The sequence below is a fragment of the Hemiscyllium ocellatum genome, chromosome 10 (assembly GCF_020745735.1).
Source record: "Hemiscyllium ocellatum isolate sHemOce1 chromosome 10, sHemOce1.pat.X.cur, whole genome shotgun sequence".
Taxonomy (NCBI): domain Eukaryota; kingdom Metazoa; phylum Chordata; class Chondrichthyes; order Orectolobiformes; family Hemiscylliidae; genus Hemiscyllium; species Hemiscyllium ocellatum.
Window position 1 is genome coordinate 44,734,994 of NC_083410.1, and position 21,453 is coordinate 44,756,446.

Sequence of the window (21,453 nt, forward strand, 5' to 3'; positions counted from 1 at the left end):
TTGAACTTCCACCGTGGCACGCATACATTGGACGGGTTCAATTTGTGCTGCAGTGAAAGTTGAGACATCAGCCATCAGTCGGTCCAGCATTGTTTGGTCCATAAGTGTGCTCATGGAGTTGGTCACCACTTACACACTAAAAAGGATGGACTACAAACTCTGCAAAAACCCTGTGCTGGACTCCTCCATTCTCATTGACATTGACCACTGACTTTCTGCCGATCAAGCTTGACATTGTGCATGCCTTTTTTTCTGCAGCTACACCACTTCATCCGAACACTCTCGAGCCGAAGTCCTACGTGACCTTGCCTCTGGCAAGCTGACACTCAGGCTAATCTTTTACCCTTGCATTAACTGAAGGCCACACGTATCTGATCTCTCCACATTTGGATCTCACCTCTAGCCCTTAAGATACATGCTGCATCGATATCTGAGCAATGTGTGCAATTCTGGTCTCCCTCGCATCAGAAGGATGATATGAAACCTGAAAAGGTTCAGAAAAGATTTACAAGGTTGTTGCCAGGATTGGAGGATTTGAGCTTTAGGGAGAGGCTGAATAGGCTGGGGCTGTTTTCTCTGGAGTGTTGGAGGCTGAGTGGTGACCTTATAGAGGTTTAAAAAATCATGATGGGCATAGATAGGGTAAATAAACAAGTTCTTTTCCCTGGGGTGGGGGAATCCAGAACTGGACGTCATAGGTTTAAGGTGAGAGGGGAACGATTTGAAAAGGACATAAGGGGCAACTTTTTCACACAGAGGGTGGTGCGTGTATGGAATGAGCTGCTCCTTGGATGCTGCCTGATCGGCGGTGTTTTTCCAGCACCACATTCTCAACTTCAGAGGGGCATGGGCCAAGTGCTGGCAAATGGGACTAGATTAGGTTAAGCTATCTGGTCGGCATGGATGAGTTCAACTGAATGGTCTGTTTCCGCGTTGTATATCTCTGTGACTCTAAGTGATGTTCCTTCATTAGTCTCTTTCTGGTGTTGCACTTACTGCTCCTGAATCACTTTCTGGCCAGGCAGAGGTTCTTGGATAACTGAAAGATGAAAGGGAAAAGGACAGGATTGTGGTGAGGGAAAAGCATGAGAATAATGCCTTAGACTGTTTGCAGCTTATATCTACAAAAATGTTAGAAGTGACTATCAGTGGAATGTGCGAAGATTTGGATAGGTATTGACATCTTCCGCACTTTCAGTCCCATTTTAGCCAAAGCTTCAGTCTAATCTGCTCCCGTGATGGCCAGCACTTTTCCATCAAGGGGTTGAGGACGTGCAGCCCTGCCTGTCCCTCACTACTGAGGTGTTGCAGGCTGTGATTGTGTGCCATCTGGTTGTGCAAAAGAAAGGAAAGTATGCCAGTCAGTTTGGTGAAATGTGTTTTGTTTATATGTCCCTGACAGTTGTATAGCTGGCAGTGTGTGCAGGTTGTGGAGTAGTGCTAATCGTACGAGGATAGGGGTGAAGCAATCTCTTAGTCGTGGGACAAGCAGCAGTAGTGAATAGAGAAATGCAAGTAGATAGTGATTCATTGATAAGGATATGATATATTCAAAGGTACATTCATTGACTTTGACCATTTTTGTGAGATCATCAAACTTTTTTGCTGCACTTCATCCAGCTGTCTGCCCCCAATGCCATCAAAGTTTTTCTCTTGTGGTTATAACATCTCTCTCCTTCTGTGTTTACTCAGAGAACCTTGGAGTATGCCTGGGCATATTCTCCCAGTAATAACTCGCCTTCACCTTAAGGAGGGCAATCTGGTTTTAAGTAGTCCTAGCCTTGAGCAACATTGCTCCCTCCACTTAGATGTGCATCCACTTAGCAGCACAGTTAGTGCAGTGTACACACTAGAGTCAAGCAAATGAACAGATTGCAGAGTTTGCATGTTCTGTACAGCGGAAATGACTGAGCTGAATTAAATGTATGTCACAATTTCCACGTCCACATGTCAAACCTGGGTCTTTCCACCAATTGTGAGGTTGTTGGGGGCTGCCGAGGGGCACGGAATATGTCAAGGATAGAGTCCAGGACCCAACACTCTGAATGCAGAATGGAGATGGCTACAGGTGCTGAGGCAAGCTGTTTAAAAGGCCAAACTCAGATCCCTGGGACTTTGTCACAGTTAATTTATGAAATATTACACTCTTTAATTTTACCCCTCACATTCCCACCCAGTCCACGTATCCCACTGACATCAGCACATACATATCCATACCCCTTTTCAAATCCAATCACTTCTTATATCATCATGCTTTACATCCTTCATGCTAACGCCTCTTCTAACCCACTCACATGGCTTCTAGCTTTCATGCCAACTTATGCCAACCCATCTTTGATACAAACATAATCCATGCCAATTCACTCAACGTTCAAAAGACCCTAGGAACCATTTTGGGATTAAACAAAATAACATTCTAACTATATTATAGTGTTACTACATTTAAAAAAATCATCAAAGCCAATTCAAAATATTTGAGTTCCCTCAATTATTTAATCCCTTTTAAAATCATAAGTACTTGAATTTGTGACCCTACATTAAAGATTTTTCATCCTTAAATTTAGGATTCCATGCTGAGGTAATAAGGTTTATGGAAAGCAGCTAAACAATAATGATGACATAGTGATAACCCTTGGGAAAATCTCAACAAATGGTTAGCATATTTACTTGTAGAATTATTTTAAACCTTTCTGATTCAGACAAACATTTTTTCATTTTTCAAGAGTTGTGAATTTAACTATCTTCATAAGTTTGACTGTTTCAAACACTGACTGTTTCATGCAGATTGTTTATATAACATTAGAGCTGGGAATTTCACTAACAAGGCTTGACAGTTCCACAGACATAATCTGCTCTTCAAGAGCACATATGAATCCTCCCACAGTATTGGGTTCCAATGTCATGGCGATTCTGGTTTCCTAACTCTCTGATACATTCCTGGACTTCTTTTCCCGACCAGTGAAAATGAGTTCTGTCGGAAATGAGGACAGGATTTCCACATTTGGGTCCTGCATACCATCTTTGGCAGGAAAAGTGCTGTCTTTTTGTCAATGTCTGTAAGAAATCTAATTTTAAAACAAAATGAGTTATTACCATTTACTCAAACCATTGGTGCAGTCAAATCTGATTCTTAATATTTAATACCTTTTAAAATATGCATATATTTGCATCTTTGAACATAAAATTATTTATTTTTTTCTTTTACATAATACTTGAAATGTTTTTACTTGTTTCTCTTTCCTGTGGGTTATTTCTTTGTATTTCTGTTTTCCAGTCTTTTCCATTTATTTGAGTTCTCTAAATGCTTATTCCTCTGTCACCTCCCCCGTGTCTTTCAGTTGGAGGACGGAGATGTTCCAAGATTCTCAAATGTGTAAATGAAACTCTCGGAAACTGGAAAAAGCGACAAAGCATTGGCAACAGTGAATTGGGTAAAGTGTTTGTGACTGGACTATTATCAAAGATAGTAGCACCAAAGGGAGATCTCAAAAAGAGGGGTTATGAGTATCAAACAGGAGAACTGATAAAAGAGGCTGGATTTGTAGGAGCGAATAGGTTAATAAGTTAGGTTAAGAATTAAATAGGATATCTTTTATATTACTTAGGTTATACCCTTTCCTTTTTCACGGCATTTGTATCAAAACTTATGATTATGCTGTGTAGAGCAATTTTGTTTTCCACAGCAGTTTCTCAGACCTAGAAATGTGAAGCACAAAAATATCAAAATGAATATTTTCTTATATTTTGAGACCAGCATTCAGCAAGCTTAATCACTGCAGTCTTAACAATAAAACTAAGAATTTTATTCTTAGATACTTCAAAACAAAACTGAGAAATATTTGGAAGGGAATTAATTCATTGGCACAGCAACAACATTCAAACAATAAGGAAAATGTATGTCTCCTGAGTTTAAAGATCTGTGTCTGGTTTTAAATCCATCACTTGCTACTGACAAAAAAATTGGAAATAAGAGCTTGTGTTTGCACAATACCATGATGTCTATACTTCAAAAGTACATCATTGGTTATGAAGTGCTTTGGGATATCCTGAGGTCATGAATGATGCTATATAAGCGCAACTTCTTTCTTTTAATGTGTTTCTCCCTTGGGTAGGAACATTTGATTTGTTTTGATTTTTCTCCTTTTCCTTTCTGGTCTCATGGGCTATACAACTTCCAAAGCTGAGATGGCATGTACGTAACCTGCTCTTTAGTTGATGAGATTTTGCCTGAATCTCTAGATTCTCTCTTACTTTTCCTGAGTTCTCAATTCTTCCTTATAGTGGTGTGAACTGATTTATAACCCCTTTCTGTGCATTCTTGGTGAGAACATAGCATCTCTTGCTGCTTGAATGAGTTAATTCACCAAACTTAATCCATAACTGAAGTTATATCCTTGCATATTTCTTTCTGGAATGGGCTGTTTGACTTTTTGGCTATTTGGCTTTGTGATTTACTTGGGATTTGTTTTCTCACCACGTGCTTGGGTACTGGAGAAAGTGATCATCTTCCCTTTGTGGAACGTTCCTAATCTTCATTTTGTCATAAACTCAAAATATATGAACCCTTTGCACTGAGTTTTTAAGACTAGTCTAAAAGTAATTTATTTGCACAGAAATGAAAATCCCAAACCCCAAGTAGCACAGGATAGTGAGCAGCTATATGTGAACTATTCATTTGTTGACGTAGGGCAATGTTGAATGGCAGGGCATGACCATTACTTGATCCATAATGTTAAAAATCACACAACAGGTTATCGTTCAATAGGTTTATTTGGAAGTATAAGATTTCGGAGCTACCCGAGGAAGGAGCAGCACTCTGAAAGCTTTTATTTCCAAATAAACCTGTTGGACTTTAACCTGGTGTTGAGTGATGTTTAACTTTATCCACCCCAGTCCAACACCAGCTCCTCCACATTTTGATTCATAATGTAAGTTATCCAAATACTTCAAGATTGAGAAACTCCAGTAAGGGAATTCTCATTTGCATCAATGTCAATTAAGAAGGGTTACACCTGAAACATTGACTTCTCCACCTCCAGATGCTGCCTGGCTTGCTGTGTTCTTCTAGCTTCCTGCCTGTCTACTTTGGATTTCAGCATCTGCAGTTTTTGTATTTGTCTCTATCCAAACTGGGAAATCATCAGACAAAATTGAGCGCACATTTGTCACTCAGTTGCTCTGGGCATTAGTATTTTGTCTCCCTGTGCTACTTTGCCAGGCCACAAATGTACATGTTTACCTATTTCACCACTGTACAACCATAATTGAGATTGATGCAAATAAGAACTCTCTCACTGGAGTTTCTCAATCTTGAAGTATTTGGATAACTTACATTACGATTCAATTTATGGAGGAGCCAGTGTTGGACTGGGATGGACAAAGTTAAAAATCACACAACACCAGGTTACAGTCCAACAGGTTTATTTGGAGATGCCGGTGTTGGACTGGGGTGTACAAAGTTAAAAATCACACAACACCAGGTTATAGTCCAACAGGTTTAATTGGAAGCAGTAGCTTTCAGAGCACTGCTCCTTCAGGTGGTTGTGGAGTCCACAACCTGATGAAGGAGCAGTGCTCCAAAAGCTCGTACTTCCAATTAAACCTGTTGGACTATAACGTGATGTTGAGTGATTTTTAGGTTTATTTGGAAGTAAAAGCTTTCAGAGTGCTGCTCCTTTGTCAGGTAGCTCCGAAAGCTTGTACTTCCAAATAAACCTATTGAACAATAACCTGTTGTGTGATTTTTAACATTATGAATCAAGTAATGGTCTTGCCTTGCCATTCAACATTGACCTATGTCGATGAATGAATAGTTCACATATAGCTGCTCACTATCCTGTGCTACTTGGGGTTGGTTTTAGGTTTTCATTTCTGTGCAAATAAATTACATTTGGACTCAACTTAAAAACTTGGTGCAAAGGTTTTGTTTATTTTGAGTTTATGACAAAATGAAGACTAGGCACATTCCACAAAGGTTCTACCTGAAACGTCGATTTCCCAATTTTAGCAGCATAGGCAGTATAGTCGTTGTATAGGTAATGTATAGGGGTAGAGAGAAAAGTGGAGGAGACTTCAACAGTGCTACCTTCTCCTGTGACCTCTACTGCTGCAAAGGACTCAGTAGTGTTGTGAAAACATTACCACCTTCCAATTCCTTTCTAAATCACACATTTCCTGATTTATATGTATCTCATTGTTCATTGCCTTTATGGTAATGACTTGGAATTCCCTGTATTGTATCCTACTAGTAGAACGATTGCCAGAAAGTCTGCAATTGCTCAAGGAGAATGTCATCTGTTTAAGGCAGCTAAAGATGGACAATAAACACAATGTTGCCTTTTCTCTTAGAATGAAGGAAAAGTCAAATCTGTTGATTCCCCCAGTGCTTTCCGGTGACCAGTTAGAAAGACCAGAGGCTCAACAAGAAACAGGCCAATCAACCTCCCAGCAGCAGGTTTGCTGAGACCAGGGAGATGGAAGATACGGTTTAATTTACCAGAAGAAAAATGCATTAAAAATTAAAAGAAATGTAACTGTACTATCAAATTCAAACATTCATCAGTGTAAGAAAAACGTAAGCTAACTGTACAAGTTCAATGTCTCAGAACCTTGAAAGCCGACGATGATCATTTAGATGTTTTTATTTTAATTACATTCAAAAGAATGTATTAATCATTTCATCCTGTCATTCCAGTTTCCATTTTCTCTGTATGTTACACTGTGCTAAATGGTGATGGATTTCATTATTTTTTCTGTGGTACTGTAATTAACTGAAGTCCGCACAACCTAATTTTGTGCACAAACATATATCCCGAATATTGCTTTGGCTTGTATCAAAAATAATACATTTAGGCTTGTGCAGAACAAATTTAATTTGATAGCAGATGGTTTGATAAATCAAGAGTCATGTACTTTTCCTTTTTTTCTGGGCTTGGATTATTGGGGTGAATGGAAACGTCTTCAAAAGCTCTTCTTCAGCATATTAGTTGTTTAAGATCCAGAACTGAATCCAATGCAAATCAGGTTTTGTCTATCGAGATGTTAAGTTGTATGTTTTTTATCGTAAAGGTTATTTTTCTACTAAAGTAAAGGCCATGACTGCATAGTGAGGAGAGAAATTAGAATACCACTAGTTCATATTTCGAAAAATGAAATTGAGATTCCCTAGAGGTTTATAAGCAGTTGCTTTAGGGAAGAGGAAACATTTAATGCTGCAGTGAAAGGAACCAAAATAAAGAGCTCACTGGTTCTTGTGTAGGCTGTAAGTAGTACATGAGAAGCAGCATCTAGCATCCGCGTATTCAGCATCAGCATTAGGTTTCACATCCTGTTAAAGATAGAAATATATAGCAGGTAAAATGAACATTGTGCGAATATTAGAGGATTGTTTCTAAGCTTTACATCAGAGCTGTCAAAATGTATTCACAGAATTGGCCATGCATTTAATCTTCAATAATTCTGCACAGTTTCTCAAAATATTTTCAAGTTCATAAATCTATCCTGTTGTATTCCAAAATATTGTTTGACATTTTGTCAGCACTGGTTATTCTGATATACTGTACGATTTATAAGACATTCTGGTCATTGAGAATTCCAGATTGGTACAAAGGAAATGGCTATAGTAATTCTTCCATATTACCATAAATAATTTTCTTTTTGCACAAATCACTGCTGCATGTCAAGCAGTTCTTTATGAAGATAGTATGGTGTAGCCTGCCGATATGTCTGTGTCACTCCTTGTTCACTTTTACCTGGGGATACACTGGAGGATTATAGAAAGTCATCGCTTCTTTCATTCCTGCATTTTCCACCCACCCATCATCAGAAACCAGCAACAAGATATTTCCAAACAGTTGCCTTGTAAACAATTAGGTTATATTCAAGATTACCTACATCAGTTTAATAAATCAAACACAAATCTTAGCTATGCAGATATCTGAGAGTTCATGACTATGTTAACTTGTATTAAGCTAAAAGAAATTGCAAAATGATTGGGTTTCATTCTCTGAGATGTTTCAATAATTGACCTTTATAATTTACAACCTCCGAATTTAACACAGAATGCTCACACTGGTAATGAAGATTAAATAAAGTCTTACCAAAAACATCAAAGTGAAGTAGATTGAGTCAACAAAAATATTTGCTATAGATCAATGTTGTAATATAGTTGTCTGTCTATTTTAAAGCTCTTCTGCAGAAATTTATTTCTGTCTGTTTCTGAGTAGCTAGAAGTAGAATAGGTAAGGCAGTTGGAATTATAGTAATTACTGGGGAATTTAACAAGATGCTGAAAATAGTTGTTTTGAATTTGTTTAATCATGGAATGTTCTAAATTATAATTTTTAAAAAATCAAAACAGGTTATCAAGATGACATAGAATGCTTATATTATCCGAGTACTGTAACATCTTGATGAGAAATACTATGATTGTTACCCATCCCTCTAAAGGGGTGTTATGCAGTAGATGCCTTAATCAGGTGGCAGAGCGGATTCAGTATCTGATGATTAATAAGATAATACAAAGTAGACACAAAAAGTCAATCTTCAGTTACTTATCAATAATTTCTGACAAAGCATGAGGAAGATGATGAGGTAACAATATGGTACTTCTGTAAAGCAAGATTTAATTCATAGAAACTACACTAAAAAAGAAACTGGAAGACCTTAGACTTTTATTATGCTGTGCCGTGTAAACTTAAAGTATTTTCTGTAAAGCATGAAGTTTGCAGGTACCTGCTGCTAATCCAGCTATCTTTTATTTCTAGTGCTATTTGTTCATAGGAACAGAAGAAAGTGATGGGCAATGTAATGTATAACTCTCAGCTTGCAAATACTTTGTATAATTTAAGTTCTTGCATGCTATCCATCTTAGGTCTATTTGTTGACCTGATTACATCTCTGAAAGCAAACTGGTCAGCATGTGCTCTCTTAAGTGGACACAAAAAGGGATCACTGGCCCATTACAGCTGTGTAAACTTGAAGCATACATTTTGTTTTGGGGTAGTGGAAAACCTGCATTGCTACGGCTGTCAGGACTGAGTTTTAGTATGCAACCTGTTGCAACACTGACTCCCCTGTGGCATGCTGCAGTTCATTTTCCAAACATGCAGCATTGTTTTTAAATATGGAAATATATGGCCATCATTATTGGTGCATTTCTTCAAACGTGTCCAGCATTTGAACCTCAGGCTATAAAAATGTTGATCGGAAAATGGCAGCAGTCAGTTGATGAATGCAGAAGAGAGAAGCATAAATCAGTGCAGGGCACTTCTCTCCTTGTTCTCCACCCCCGCCCCCTCTCGTGTCCACCGAGAATTGTTGTCTATTGGTTCAGAAAATGGAGAAATGAATCTAGCAATACCCAGTGCTGGTTAGCAGATTGTCATTTTTGGGTTTGATGTTCTTTGGTATAATTGTCTTTCATGTGAACAATGGCAGGAGATCTCTGGTGAGCCATGGAAGCATGATAAAAGAGGCTGATCTTGCATAGCAATGTCTTTTATTATTAGTGTATAAAATTAGCAAGCTGGATGTTGTTAGAATTAGCTTTACTGATGTTAATTGTAATGCAGTATGAATTCTGTTAGCAGATTGTGCAGTAATTCTTCGTAAGGCGATAGCTGCAACGATAGGTACTATTAATAGCCTTTTACTTATATTGTATCGTTTTAGGAGGCTTTAATAAGGCAGTCACCGTCAACGGGAATTTATTAGAAAAGTATAGTAATTGATGTATTGCAGCAAGTATGGGCAGAGGCTGAAGTTGATTAATGTATGAGTTGGCTTTTTTAAGGCAGTTTAAAAAGGCTTCTTAACTGGGTCTTCGGAGACCAACACAAACCTACTGTAAACTACTTCATTCCAGTCGGAAAATGACTTGACAGCTGCTCCAGTCTCTGGTGGTTTTGCTTTTCTGATCAGAGAAAATTGAAGTAATATAGTACTCATCAATAATTGCAGTGCTTAAAAATCTTATAAAGGGATTTTGACTGTTTTCCCCCCTGGAGATAAGTTTTCAAAGGTTAAATTAGTTTTACTTGCATTTGCTTCATATATTCAACCTAGAGTAAGGATCAGTTGTGCTTTAAATGGACTGCTGGTTGTGAGTTGCATGAAATTAACATCTTTGTGACTATCTACAGTGTTTAACTGCAAAGTGGTCTCTTCTGGGCAGCCAGTCTTTGTGGCTGCCATACCATAAAGAGACTATACATTAAAAGCACAACAGGGAAACAGGGAGGGAGTCATAGCGATGGTATTCTCTATTAAAACTATACAGTGCCCCCAGCAATTCCATCATTTTGCGATGAACAAAGGCCTGAGCAAGATACCTTTGTGAATACTTTTGTATATTTATATATTTCATGAAGAAGATTAAATAGCATATTCAAATATCTAAATGCTAAGCAGTAAAATAGAAACATTCTGTTTGCACTTTTGTTTGATGTTTTATATATTTTTAAGCAAAACTATCAATACTGAATGTTAAAGTCATTTTACCACAGAGCTAAGTTGTGGCTTATTGTTTTTAGTTGAAAGAAAAATGTGGACATTTACACAAGTTTATAGTGGCTTTGTGATAAATTATAGCATGACCATCTCCTGGCGCTGGAGTTTCTGGCCAAGAAATGTCATGTACAGTAAACAAACAACTATCTCGCATTGTGTGAACAAAAATGGTATGGAAGACAAAAGTGCCAGACAATGTTTAACAGCTGCCCTCTTGACGCTTGTTCCAAAATGCTTCCCAACAGAATATGCATTTGGTTTGCCTGGTAAATTGCCCCGAATTTATTTTTAATTGTATTTTCTTCAGTCGTATTGAAAGCATTGTTCTGTATCTCTCAAGCATTTTCTCACATATAATCCTTCAGAGAAAGTTGACATTGTTTCCCTTAGTTTTCCTTTTGAAAAGCCTACTGATACACATATGCCTCCTATCAATGATAAACAGTTTAACAATGTTTCATATTTATTTGACAGTTGTTACTATGATTCATAAAGTTGTTGGATAAAGTCATTTGATGTTTTGCAGACACCTAAAACGTGCAAGTTAAGCAGCTATTTACTGATAGTGAAAGAATTGGAAAAACAAAAAGCATTTTATTGCACATTGGTATTATACTTCCCAACTGCCCCACATTTTCTGAGACATCACAGAAAGAATCTCTGCTGAGATGGACTGGTTCAGTTCTTATTGACGAAGCGTTCATCTTATTAAAGCCGAGTACTCTCAATAATTCTTTAAAATAAGCCTTGACAAAAAAAACCTGTTCAGCTTGGCTGCAGCCAGTAGCAGGTGTCCCTCACTACAGGTAAATTTTGGATATTATTATAGCTTTTATCCACATTGACTAATAAAGAAATTTACTGTTGAGCTTAAAGTGTGGAAGATATGAGGAAGGTATAATTTTTGATTTTGGCTTTATTTAATTTTGCTGGGTTAATTTTCTCAATTTGCCTTGCAAATTGATTTATGAAAGAATGTGTCTTTCCTTGTTTACTTCCAGCTTTGGTAAAAATCTCTGGGATTGCATTTATGTTAAATCATGCTGTCAATTAAGTTTTAGTTACAGTATTTGAATGGCCATTTTACCATGCTGACATCCTGTGTTAGCAATTTCTAAGTACAAAATATATGACCTCTCTTTTATATCCGATTTTCCAACCTATCCAAAACCCCCAATGATGTTAGTACAGTCGAGGTCATTTTATTGAGTATGCGTAAATATCATGTATTTTCGGTTCATTCCAAAGTCTTGATTTTTTTTTACCTCAGACTGCCTATGGACAGTATTTCCTTGCTACTTGGGCAAGCACCCGTTTTGAGGTTTTGGTGAATGATGTGCTTGATCTTAATATGGAGCGAAGTGTACGACTAGTTTCTGCTGACATGTCTTCTTAATGTGTAATAAAAACTGTGCATGGATAATATTGGGATCATACTGCAGACCGTCTGCATCTTGCAGCTACTCACCTTTTCCAGGGAAAATGAATACTAAGTCCTGGAGTTTAATTCAGAGGGGGAAATCGTGTGTCAGTTCGCTTCTTAACTTGCAATTCTCTCCCTACCTGGTAGTACTCTCCAATGGAATTTTTGTTGTGTTCAGTGGCAAGTTGTGCTGGAGACAGGGACACCATCTGCTGACGGAAGAACAAGGTAGCAATGTGAGTACTTGCTGAAGCTGACAGTTTCATGCCCGAAATGTCAATTCTCCTACTCCCAGGATGCTGCCTGACTTGCTGCACTTTTCCAGCAACACATTTTCAGTTCTGATCTCCAGCATCTACAGAACTCACTTTCTCCTGACAGTTTCGAGTGCCTGCCTGTGTTCTCTGAAACATCTTCTCAGTTTCGTAGATGACTGTTGGCTGTCACTCCTCATTTCTGCTCCACCAAAATCATAAAATTCATAAAATTCAGCCCATCGTCAGCACTCACCTTCCAAAGATCCAGACCTGTAAACTATACCTGCAACCCCACATTTACCATGCTAGTCCACCTAGCCCTTACACATCCATGAATGCGACAGACAGCTTCACCATAGCTAATCCCAATCAGTCTGCACATCTTTGGACTCTGCGAGGAACAGCACTCAGTGGTAACCCACAGAGACATGGGAGAGAGCATCCAAACTCCACACAGATGGTCACCCAAGGCTGGGATCGAACTTGGGTCACTGGTGCTGTGATGCAGCAGTGATAATCGCTGAGCTACCATGCTAATCTGAGGTTCAAACCACCATTTGTCTAAATTCTTTGTTTGACAAGTCAAACATGTGTGTCTCTGAAACAGTCCAGAAGATGTCCATCTGTTCATCCTATTTCAAAGATTTTGCTGCATTCATCTCTAGAGCCTTTGTAGACAGGTTGTACAGTGGTACCCTGTTTGAATACATGGCTCAGTTTCAATGCCCACTAATCAGTTGCTGGGAAAGGAGGTGGGAATCCCAGAATCTCTTCCTAACTGCCAGTTTTAAACCTGACCAGTTCCATTTTGACACAGCTGAGGACATGAAAATCCCATTCTAAGTTTCCAGATTTGCATAGGTTTGTAACTTGGACTGTTGTTCACAAATAGTGCTTTTGACATCATTTTAAGTCAGACACATTTTAGTAGTTTGGGAACCAGAGTAAGTTAGTTGGATACCTGATATAAATATGGGTCAGTTTCAAGGCTTTGCTATCATTTTCAAGTTCCTCAGTGTTGAATTTGTCTATTATAAAACCTGCCTGTGAATGCTTGATGATGACAATCAAGAGGCACATTGCAATTGAACTTAACTGAGTACGTGATTATTTTTATACATATTCCTGGTTGTACCAGGAAATTGATTTTTGGAACTGAGAGAAAAGTTCTATCCTGGCCCTTTTTCCCTTATATCCTCTCACAACAAGAGGGCCATTGTGATTGGGAGAAGGGGTGGGATGAGGAGGCAATGTTCAACAGGTATCACTGGAAGAGCCCATGCCATAAAGAGAAGTGAGTGAAGGAGGTCAAAGGAGTCCTTACTCCAAATGAGTTCACAGGACTAAACCATCTTTCCGCCAGACAGGACGTTTGAACAAGTGATAATTTTTACATCACAGCACCAGCTGGACTGCAGCACAGGGTCACACATTTCAAAGCATGACGCTCAGACGATGACTGTGGACCAAGAGTTTTTACACCACAGGGACATGTTGGGTGGTGGCAAGTGGTAGACACACTTTGTCAAAGTAATTAGTACAGTTCCTTCATTGTGGAGACAGCAAAGCAGGAGATCAGGATTCTGGGCTTCTCCACACCTGGTGCAGTTTTTAATGCCAAGCTCGGTCCTCAGGAGCCTGGAGAATGCACGAACAAGAGAGATGTCCATTCATTCGCTGTGCAGCACATAATGTTGGCCTAGCTTGTGTGTGTGTGGAGCATTTATTCTGCATCAGCTCTCAATAGATCCTCACTGCAGTTGCTTTCTTGGGTGATTGGTGGACTGCTTTTGTAAAGAATAATATGCTGTGACCCATGGTTCAGGACAGCTTTCGGGAACCCATCACAGACCACAGAGCTGCGATTATGACTCTGTCACTGGACCCATGCCTGTATTTGAGGTCGGCACAAATCAACATCCCAAAACCTTGGATGTTCAGCATGAAAGCAGCCTGCATGTAGTTTTGAAATTGCTGAAGAATGTTATACACTACATATGTACACTGTATGCTTTAGGTCTTGAAAAGGGGCAAAAACTGGCCTGAAGGAGTAGAAGTATAGTTAAAAGTAGTGTCGTAAGGTGCTGAGGAAGAGCAAAGACACTAATCCTGTCAGCACTAGAATTGTATACCAGCAGATAATTCAGAAAAGCAATCATCTCACCCCTACCCTGCCCCTATTCATACCAACAACCCCTCCTACCATCAGACCCAGTCCTTCCATTCTCCAGATGAATGATCTCAACTTAACCATCACCAATGGTATTTTACACACATCACATAATCTAGTCAATAAACAATGAAGCTTTACAAAACAGAAAATTCAATGATCTGTAATGCCAAATTGGCGGAATATACATACAAAATCTAAGTGTCACCCTGAGTTCTAGCCTGAAGTACTATTCTTACTCATCTTGTACTTAGCAAAGTGTTAACCTACTATCTACAGGTTGAGAGATGCAAGTCTGTTGTATTTCCAATGAGGATGCTTGGGATGGATATCATGGCTGACCTTGAGGAGCTCAGGCCCAGGAATGTTTGGTTGCAGACTGCAGCATCTTCTCAGCTGGCAGAACAGTTTAGTTCAGCTACTTTTTTGACTCCAACAATAAGCCTGGTATCAAGAGGTGGCAAATTGAGAAAAAAAATACAACATGTTCCCACTCCTGAGAGGGTGATGCTATTACCACCAAATGAATTGTGCTTTGAGTGTTTACCTGTCTGAGTTCCTTAAGATCACTTACAATGGTTATCTCGAGCACTCTCATTGGATACACAGCAGCCATCCATTTGTAGCCAGTGGTTTAACACTTGGCTGGAACATGAGATGAGCATGCAGAGTATTGAAGTGTTGTAGCAGTTTGGAACTCCATATCTGTGCTTTCCTTCTTCCTTCAGCAAGCTATAAGGGATTGAAGAAAGCTACAGCCCGAAAGTGTCTGAACTCAGCTTCTGAGCCTCCATGGAAATTGTTAGAAATTTCACAACCGAAACCTAACCCTTGAAATGAAGTGTTTGTCTTTTCAGAGCCCAGATCTTTTCAGGCCCTGGCTTCCTCCAACTCCCTGCAACTTGCTTAAACAAGAAGGAAAGCATCTTTTCAGCCATTCTGGTCTGGCTATTTACCTTGCTGACCACCTCCTATCACTCAATAATAAGATGTCCATTGACTTACTGTTCTTTTCCACAAGGACTTACATACTTAGGATTGAAAATCATTGCAGCACCCTTTTGGAGTACATTCTTCATGTTCAAGTTCAAATGGGAGGCAATGGCCTTATGATATTATCACTGGACTGTTAATCCAAAGACCCAGGTAATATTCTGGGGACTAGGGTTCAAATCCCACCACAGCAGATGGTGGGATTTAAACTCAATAAAAATCTGGAATTAAGAGTCTAAATGATGACTGTGACCCCATTGTCAGTTGTCAGTAAAACCCACCTGGTTAACTAATGCTGTTTAGGGAAGCAATTGGCCATTCTTATCTATGTGTGACTCCAGACCCACAGCAACTGCAATTAGGAATGGCTGAGCTAGTGAATGAATTGAAAAAAAGTACTGGAGCCCATGGTACTGGCAAAGTAGACAATGCTGAAAGGAAGTGCAGACTACAAATGAATTCGTGCATTTCCTCTCCACTAGGAGATGAACTGCTAGTAACCAGTTGGAACAGCCATGATGTTAGTTACAGAAATTAGACAGAAAGCAGGTCAATTAAAAATTACTCATTCGGGATCTGAAGGAAGACATTGAGGCCACATTTTTGCCTGTCCAAGTCCAATGAATTTGATAAACCATGTAAATTCTATGAAAGTTTGAAGCTCCATTAAAGTGTGTGCTATTGAAATACAGCATCGAGTAGCATTTTACTGTAAACGTGTCCTTTCATCATTTTTTTTCTGTTTGCAGTGGCTGTTTGTGTATGGTGAATTTGTAAAATGATACAAAGTGTCTTGGATGATGATGATAAAAATTGATCCTTATTCTTTTTAAGAAGGAGTTATGCAATACATGAAGTTAGCACTTTCAGTTGTTCCTCTATCCACTCCCCTTTTCCGACTCTATCTTCCAAGACCTGAATCTTGGCCGAGCATTCAGAAGAAGGATGATTGTATCAGGACGATGGAAATGAAGCCAGTAAATGAGTCAAACCCGCTGTCTTGTCACACTTTTATGTGTTCTAGCAGATGAGGAGAGTACAGAGCCCAGAAAGTGATTTACTGTCCATTCTCTTTGGTTTGGAGAGAACCTGAACTAGGGGTCAGTTTTTGTAAAAAAAAACTTTCCTTTGTTGAGGAAGGAAAAGTTAAATTCCTTCTGTCTTCTAAAAATGAATTTGTATATGAAATATAAGACATAATTCCTCTATGAAAGACCCATGTGCTACTTGCAATTAATTGTTTTATCACCACTTCGGAAATAAGTGGCCAATTTTCACTGGCAATGTGTTATGCCACAAAGTGGTGGCTGATGGGATTGCATTTACAAATCCTTCCCAAATGTTGGGTTCGGTGGATGCCAGGCACCAACCTACAGGAAGGGAGAAGTCTGAGCCAGACCAGAACACTTCTGCACCCCCTGGTGGCTAGCTCAGAACAACATCCACAGTGCTCTGGGATCAAATCGACCAATCCCTGCATTGTAACCAGTGTGCAGAACAGAGAGATCAAACTGAGGAAGTTCGTAACTGAAGAAGGTTGGAGGACTCCTAGCCTCACACAGAAAAAAGACAAAAAAACTAATTTCAACTGGATTAAATACACACTCATTATTCTTTCCCATTAACCAAGTGAATAATCTGTAATAGTTCTGACAATCAGTGTAGAAAGTGCTGACTATGCCTGATTTTAAGGTAGCCGGCTGGTGTAAGCAAGCTAGCAATGCAAAAGTGGCATCAAATCACTTACTGTCTCCTTTATGATGACTGCTAACATCTTGGATGAGGCCTTATGATGGATGACAGGCACGTCTGCCTGTTGTAGAGGTGGACACTTTTAATACGTGAGCTATGTCCCCTATATATGTCTAGATAGCAATTTCAACAAATCTTTTCTCATTTATTTTTGTGAAGCCAGGTGGAGACAATCCAGACTCCGCTGAAGTACTTTGGATTGCTGCCTCCTTACTCACTTATCCCATATCTCCCATGATCAGCTCTCCCGCCCTTCATTATCAAACCCACATGCTGCTGGCCTGCTCAGCTCTGCAGTTTGAGTGGTGAGGTGGAACATGTTGTATGTTTACAATGTGCAATTCACTGGGGCCATGCAAAGCTAATCCAACGGTCGATGGCAGAAAGGTCATAATCTACGTCATTATCTCTACCCTCTGTGCATGCCACTGCTCACAAGTAAAGAATTGGTGTTATTTAGGAAACTCCAAAGTCTCTGTGTATCCACCGATGTATGTGTGTACGAGAGAGGGATGGAGATAGAAAGAGACTGAGGCTGGAATTTTGACATTCGGGGAAGGAAACAGGAGTCACAAATGTTCTGTGATCTTGAACATGTCCCCAGGGTTCATAGTCATGGGAATTTGACCGGGAAATCCGTGGCTCATTTAGTCACACTCTTGCTTCTGAGTTGCAAGGTACATGTTTCAATTCCCTGTTCGGGGCTGGAGAGGAAAGGCTGGCACTGGTGTACATTGCTGAGGAAGTATTGCATTGCCAGACATGCCATCTTTCAGATGAGGTGTTCTTGAGGCCCTATCTGCCTGTTCAAATGGATGTAAAATATCCTATGGTGCTATTTTGAAGATGGACAAGGGAGTTCTCCTCCGTGCTCTATCCAATATTTATCCTCAATCAGGAGCATAAAGACAGATCGCTTGGTCATTATCACATTGCAGTTTGCAGGAATTTGCTCTGTGCTAATTGGGTGTTGTGTTTCCTGCATTGCTGCAGTAACGACAGTTCAAATGTAAGTATTTTATTTGCTCTAAAGCACCTTGATGCGTTCAGTGATTGTGAAAAATGCTATGTAAATGTAAGTGTACTTACTTCTATTCTTTTTACAGAGCAGCCTTTTGCTGTGTCCACACCAGGAGGGCAGGGAAGATGTGAAGGCCTGCCTACAATACTGGCTTCCTGGCATGGCATGGGATCCAGGCAGTTAAAACCTCCTGTGTAGCCTTGGCAAACTGGAGGTTGAGTGTAAAATTTCACATGACCTCCTTTAAAGTGCCATGAACAAGTCCCTTAAGGAAGTTGCCTGGATCATGGAACAGATAGTAGTCTGGCCTGCGCTGAATCCCCCTAAGCATAAAATGGCCATGCAAGGAGCAAGGTCTGGATTCTGGCAGCTTGTCTGCTGGCAGTATGTTGGGGTTCTGCCCCCTTGTCTCTATACTGGGCAAGGCTAGAAAATTCAATATTAAATGCCAATGTGTATCACATGCTTTAAGATGGTAACCTTTGGCATTGCACAAAGATGAAAGTCTTTCTGTTACTCAGTTTTTTTTAGTGAGAGAATGTAAATGATGCTACATAGTCACTGTTAAGAATGTCATTTTATTTTGTGGGCTCGGGTGGAAGTAGTGACTGAATGTCATGATAAATTTGGTCACTCTGATTAAAGTACTGATATTACTTCTGTACATTTTTTCAGGCTGTGGCTATTGATTGTTTTAATATTAGTAATTGACATGTTGGGATTTGTGAAATATGACACAATATTTGGTGAAGACTGGAATGCAGCGTCATGTCTTGTGCATTTTTTCAGCTGACATTTAAACTTGTTCAAATGCTGCAAAATTAACAAAACATGTTCACTGTTAGTTTTGTTATCACATCAATAATATCAACTGACTTTGACAGAAAAGAATGCAAACTTGTTGGATTAGAGTTAATTCAGTAGCAACCACTTGTTTTAATTTGAAAACAAAGAAGTGAAGATGTCCACACAATCCTGCATTTCAAACAATAATGCAGACTCTTAAATATTTTTCCAGCTAACAAATAATTTACCATAGTCAATGTTTATTTGATGATGATACTGAAAATGAAAGAGCTGTACCTAGACTTAATTTTGACACTGTTGATATGGAATCAAGAAAATCTTTCCAGCATTGTGAAATGAAACAAAAAAAAAAGCTGCAGTCCAAGAGATTTATTTTCAATGCTGTGCGGCTATAATTGTCAAACTAGCTAAAACGATATACATGTAGAACATCAGGATGGACAGACTTGCCCTCATTTCCATTGCTTTTCTGTGTTCGATCTGGAGGAATGCCTCCTTCAGATGACCTGGCTGAGATGGGCAGGGTCAACAGATGAAGGATTACTGGGAAGAACCAGTTCTGTACCAATTTAATGCAAGATTTCTCTGTGCCGTTCCTACATTCCTGCTCACAGTTTGTTTTATTGTACTGAAGTCGACTGTAATGTTTTGGGGTTAGCATTTCTTTTTAAACAGGATACATTTACTGTTTAAGTGTAGATAACTTCCAAAGGGTTACCTTAACAAATGGTTCAACAGAATCACTGCAGTATGCTTTCAAACTTGATTGCGACTTTTTTGAGGCAGGGGCTGGTTTCAATTTGGCAAGGTTATTTTTAATATTTTAGAAATAGGTCTGGGATGGTTATCATTACTGATCCACCATTTTTAAAGGGATAATTGAAGTGCTCATCTGGTTTGGATGGCATGCCTCTTGACTATAGCAATTGGGGTCCTATGCTACAGTTAGAGTGCTGATCACATTTATCAGCTACATATGGACAGTGGGCATTCAGGATCCTTAAAGGGACCTCTACTGGCTACCCCCAAAAAACTATTTGAAAACATTTCTCAGGCCACTGCAGGTCTCTGCCTGTCAGATCAGGACCTACTCACCTTCTTATTTGCTGGCCTCCATCAGTCAAATTTCCCTTTAGCCTGACTCACTTATTTTACTCAGCATCAGAATGCCTCATTAGACTGTAACTCCATTTCTAACCTACTGCAAATTTATTCAAAAGTAAGTGAACAAAAGTGATGGCACATTGTTGAATGCAATGGACACAGGCTAAACATTCTCCCCTCAAATTATACAGAATAAAAAAAAGTGAAGCAATGCAAATTTGTTGGAACAAAGGCCTTAATTTGAAAGGGTAGTGGGAATGATGCACAATGCCCAAAGATGCACCTAAACTCGAGTGACTGAGAGACACAGTCAGTTTTCCTGGTGAAAAATAATTTAAATATATTCCTCATATCTCGCTCTGCACTTATCCAGATTCACGATCTGTCCAAGGGACTTGACTCTGAACCTAAGTAGGCCCCCACCTAATTTTAGTGTGACCCTTATTGATAGCTTGAATTGTCACCATAGCAATCATGGTGGCTGGAAATGCTGCGGGTTGAAGTCAGTAGTTCGATTTTTAAACTTTTAAAGACTCCTAACATTACTTTGTAATGAGTCAGGGGGTGGAGGTGAAGGTGAGGGGAGGGGTTAAAATCCTGGTCTGGGTCTCTTGGTATTATCTTCAGTGTTTTCTTTATTCAGTGTAAGCTTGCTGTTGATACTCCTTGGAGTTTCACTAACATACCTCTCTTCCTCATGGTTTATGACAACCTACACAATTCATTTTTAAAGAAAACTGTGTAAAACAGGTTTCAACTCGTGTTCTCATATCCTCCAAACCAGCTGCTAATATGACACAAAACGCATAAGGTGTTGGTAGTTGAATTGGCTGAATTTAGTGTTTTACTGATTGACCTCTTGGTCAGACAGAGCATCTATATTTTGTAGCTACTGTATCAGAAAAGATGGACCATTTTCTGTAATTGGGACTGTTTTATAACACCAAGAAAGTAGGCAGTTCCATTCTCTCCAGTTTCACTCAGGAAGGAAAATAATGCACTGAATTGTAAAGGTGTAAGCAAAGTGAAACTATCTCAAAAAGTTTTATTATTCATTCTTTCATGTTTCTCAGTCTTTTGATTTTCCAATACGATTGGAACTTTTCTTTTAATCACTTTTTCCCTTTATCCATAAGAGAACCTTTTTGATCTTTAAATTAAAAAGTAACATTCCAGTGATAACAATAGCTAGTGAATAACTAAGTGCACTCTTTTGATCTATTCTCAACGTATATTTTTAAACAGTTTATTTTAGATAAGAGCATAGGAAAAATTATTTACATATTTGATAACCATTTTAATTGCACGAAAACTGTGAATGCTATCAGAACTTGAAATAATTCTTTAATATTTAGCGATAACACTTTTGAGCATGTTTTGACGTAACGTGCATGTTTTTCTGTTAAGTGCACATGAC

At 39.1% G+C, this 21,453-nt stretch overlaps 1 protein-coding gene across 8 annotated transcripts in view; it reads left to right on the forward strand.

Moving 5' to 3' along the window:
* The window catches only part of esrrga (estrogen-related receptor gamma a), a 242,178-nt gene that overhangs the window by 58,362 nt on the left and 162,363 nt on the right, over positions 1-21,453 (forward strand). Inside the window, exon 1 of one of the 8 annotated variants that reach the window (XM_060831464.1) lies at positions 17,659-18,113. The exons of the other annotated variants lie outside the window; for them this stretch is intronic. Within the exon in view, the coding sequence (XP_060687447.1) occupies positions 18,112-18,113 (2 nt within the window). The 5' untranslated portion in view covers positions 17,659-18,111. Of the gene's footprint in view, positions 1-17,658; positions 18,114-21,453 lie in introns of those variants that run through there. 8 annotated transcript variants of the gene reach the window in all.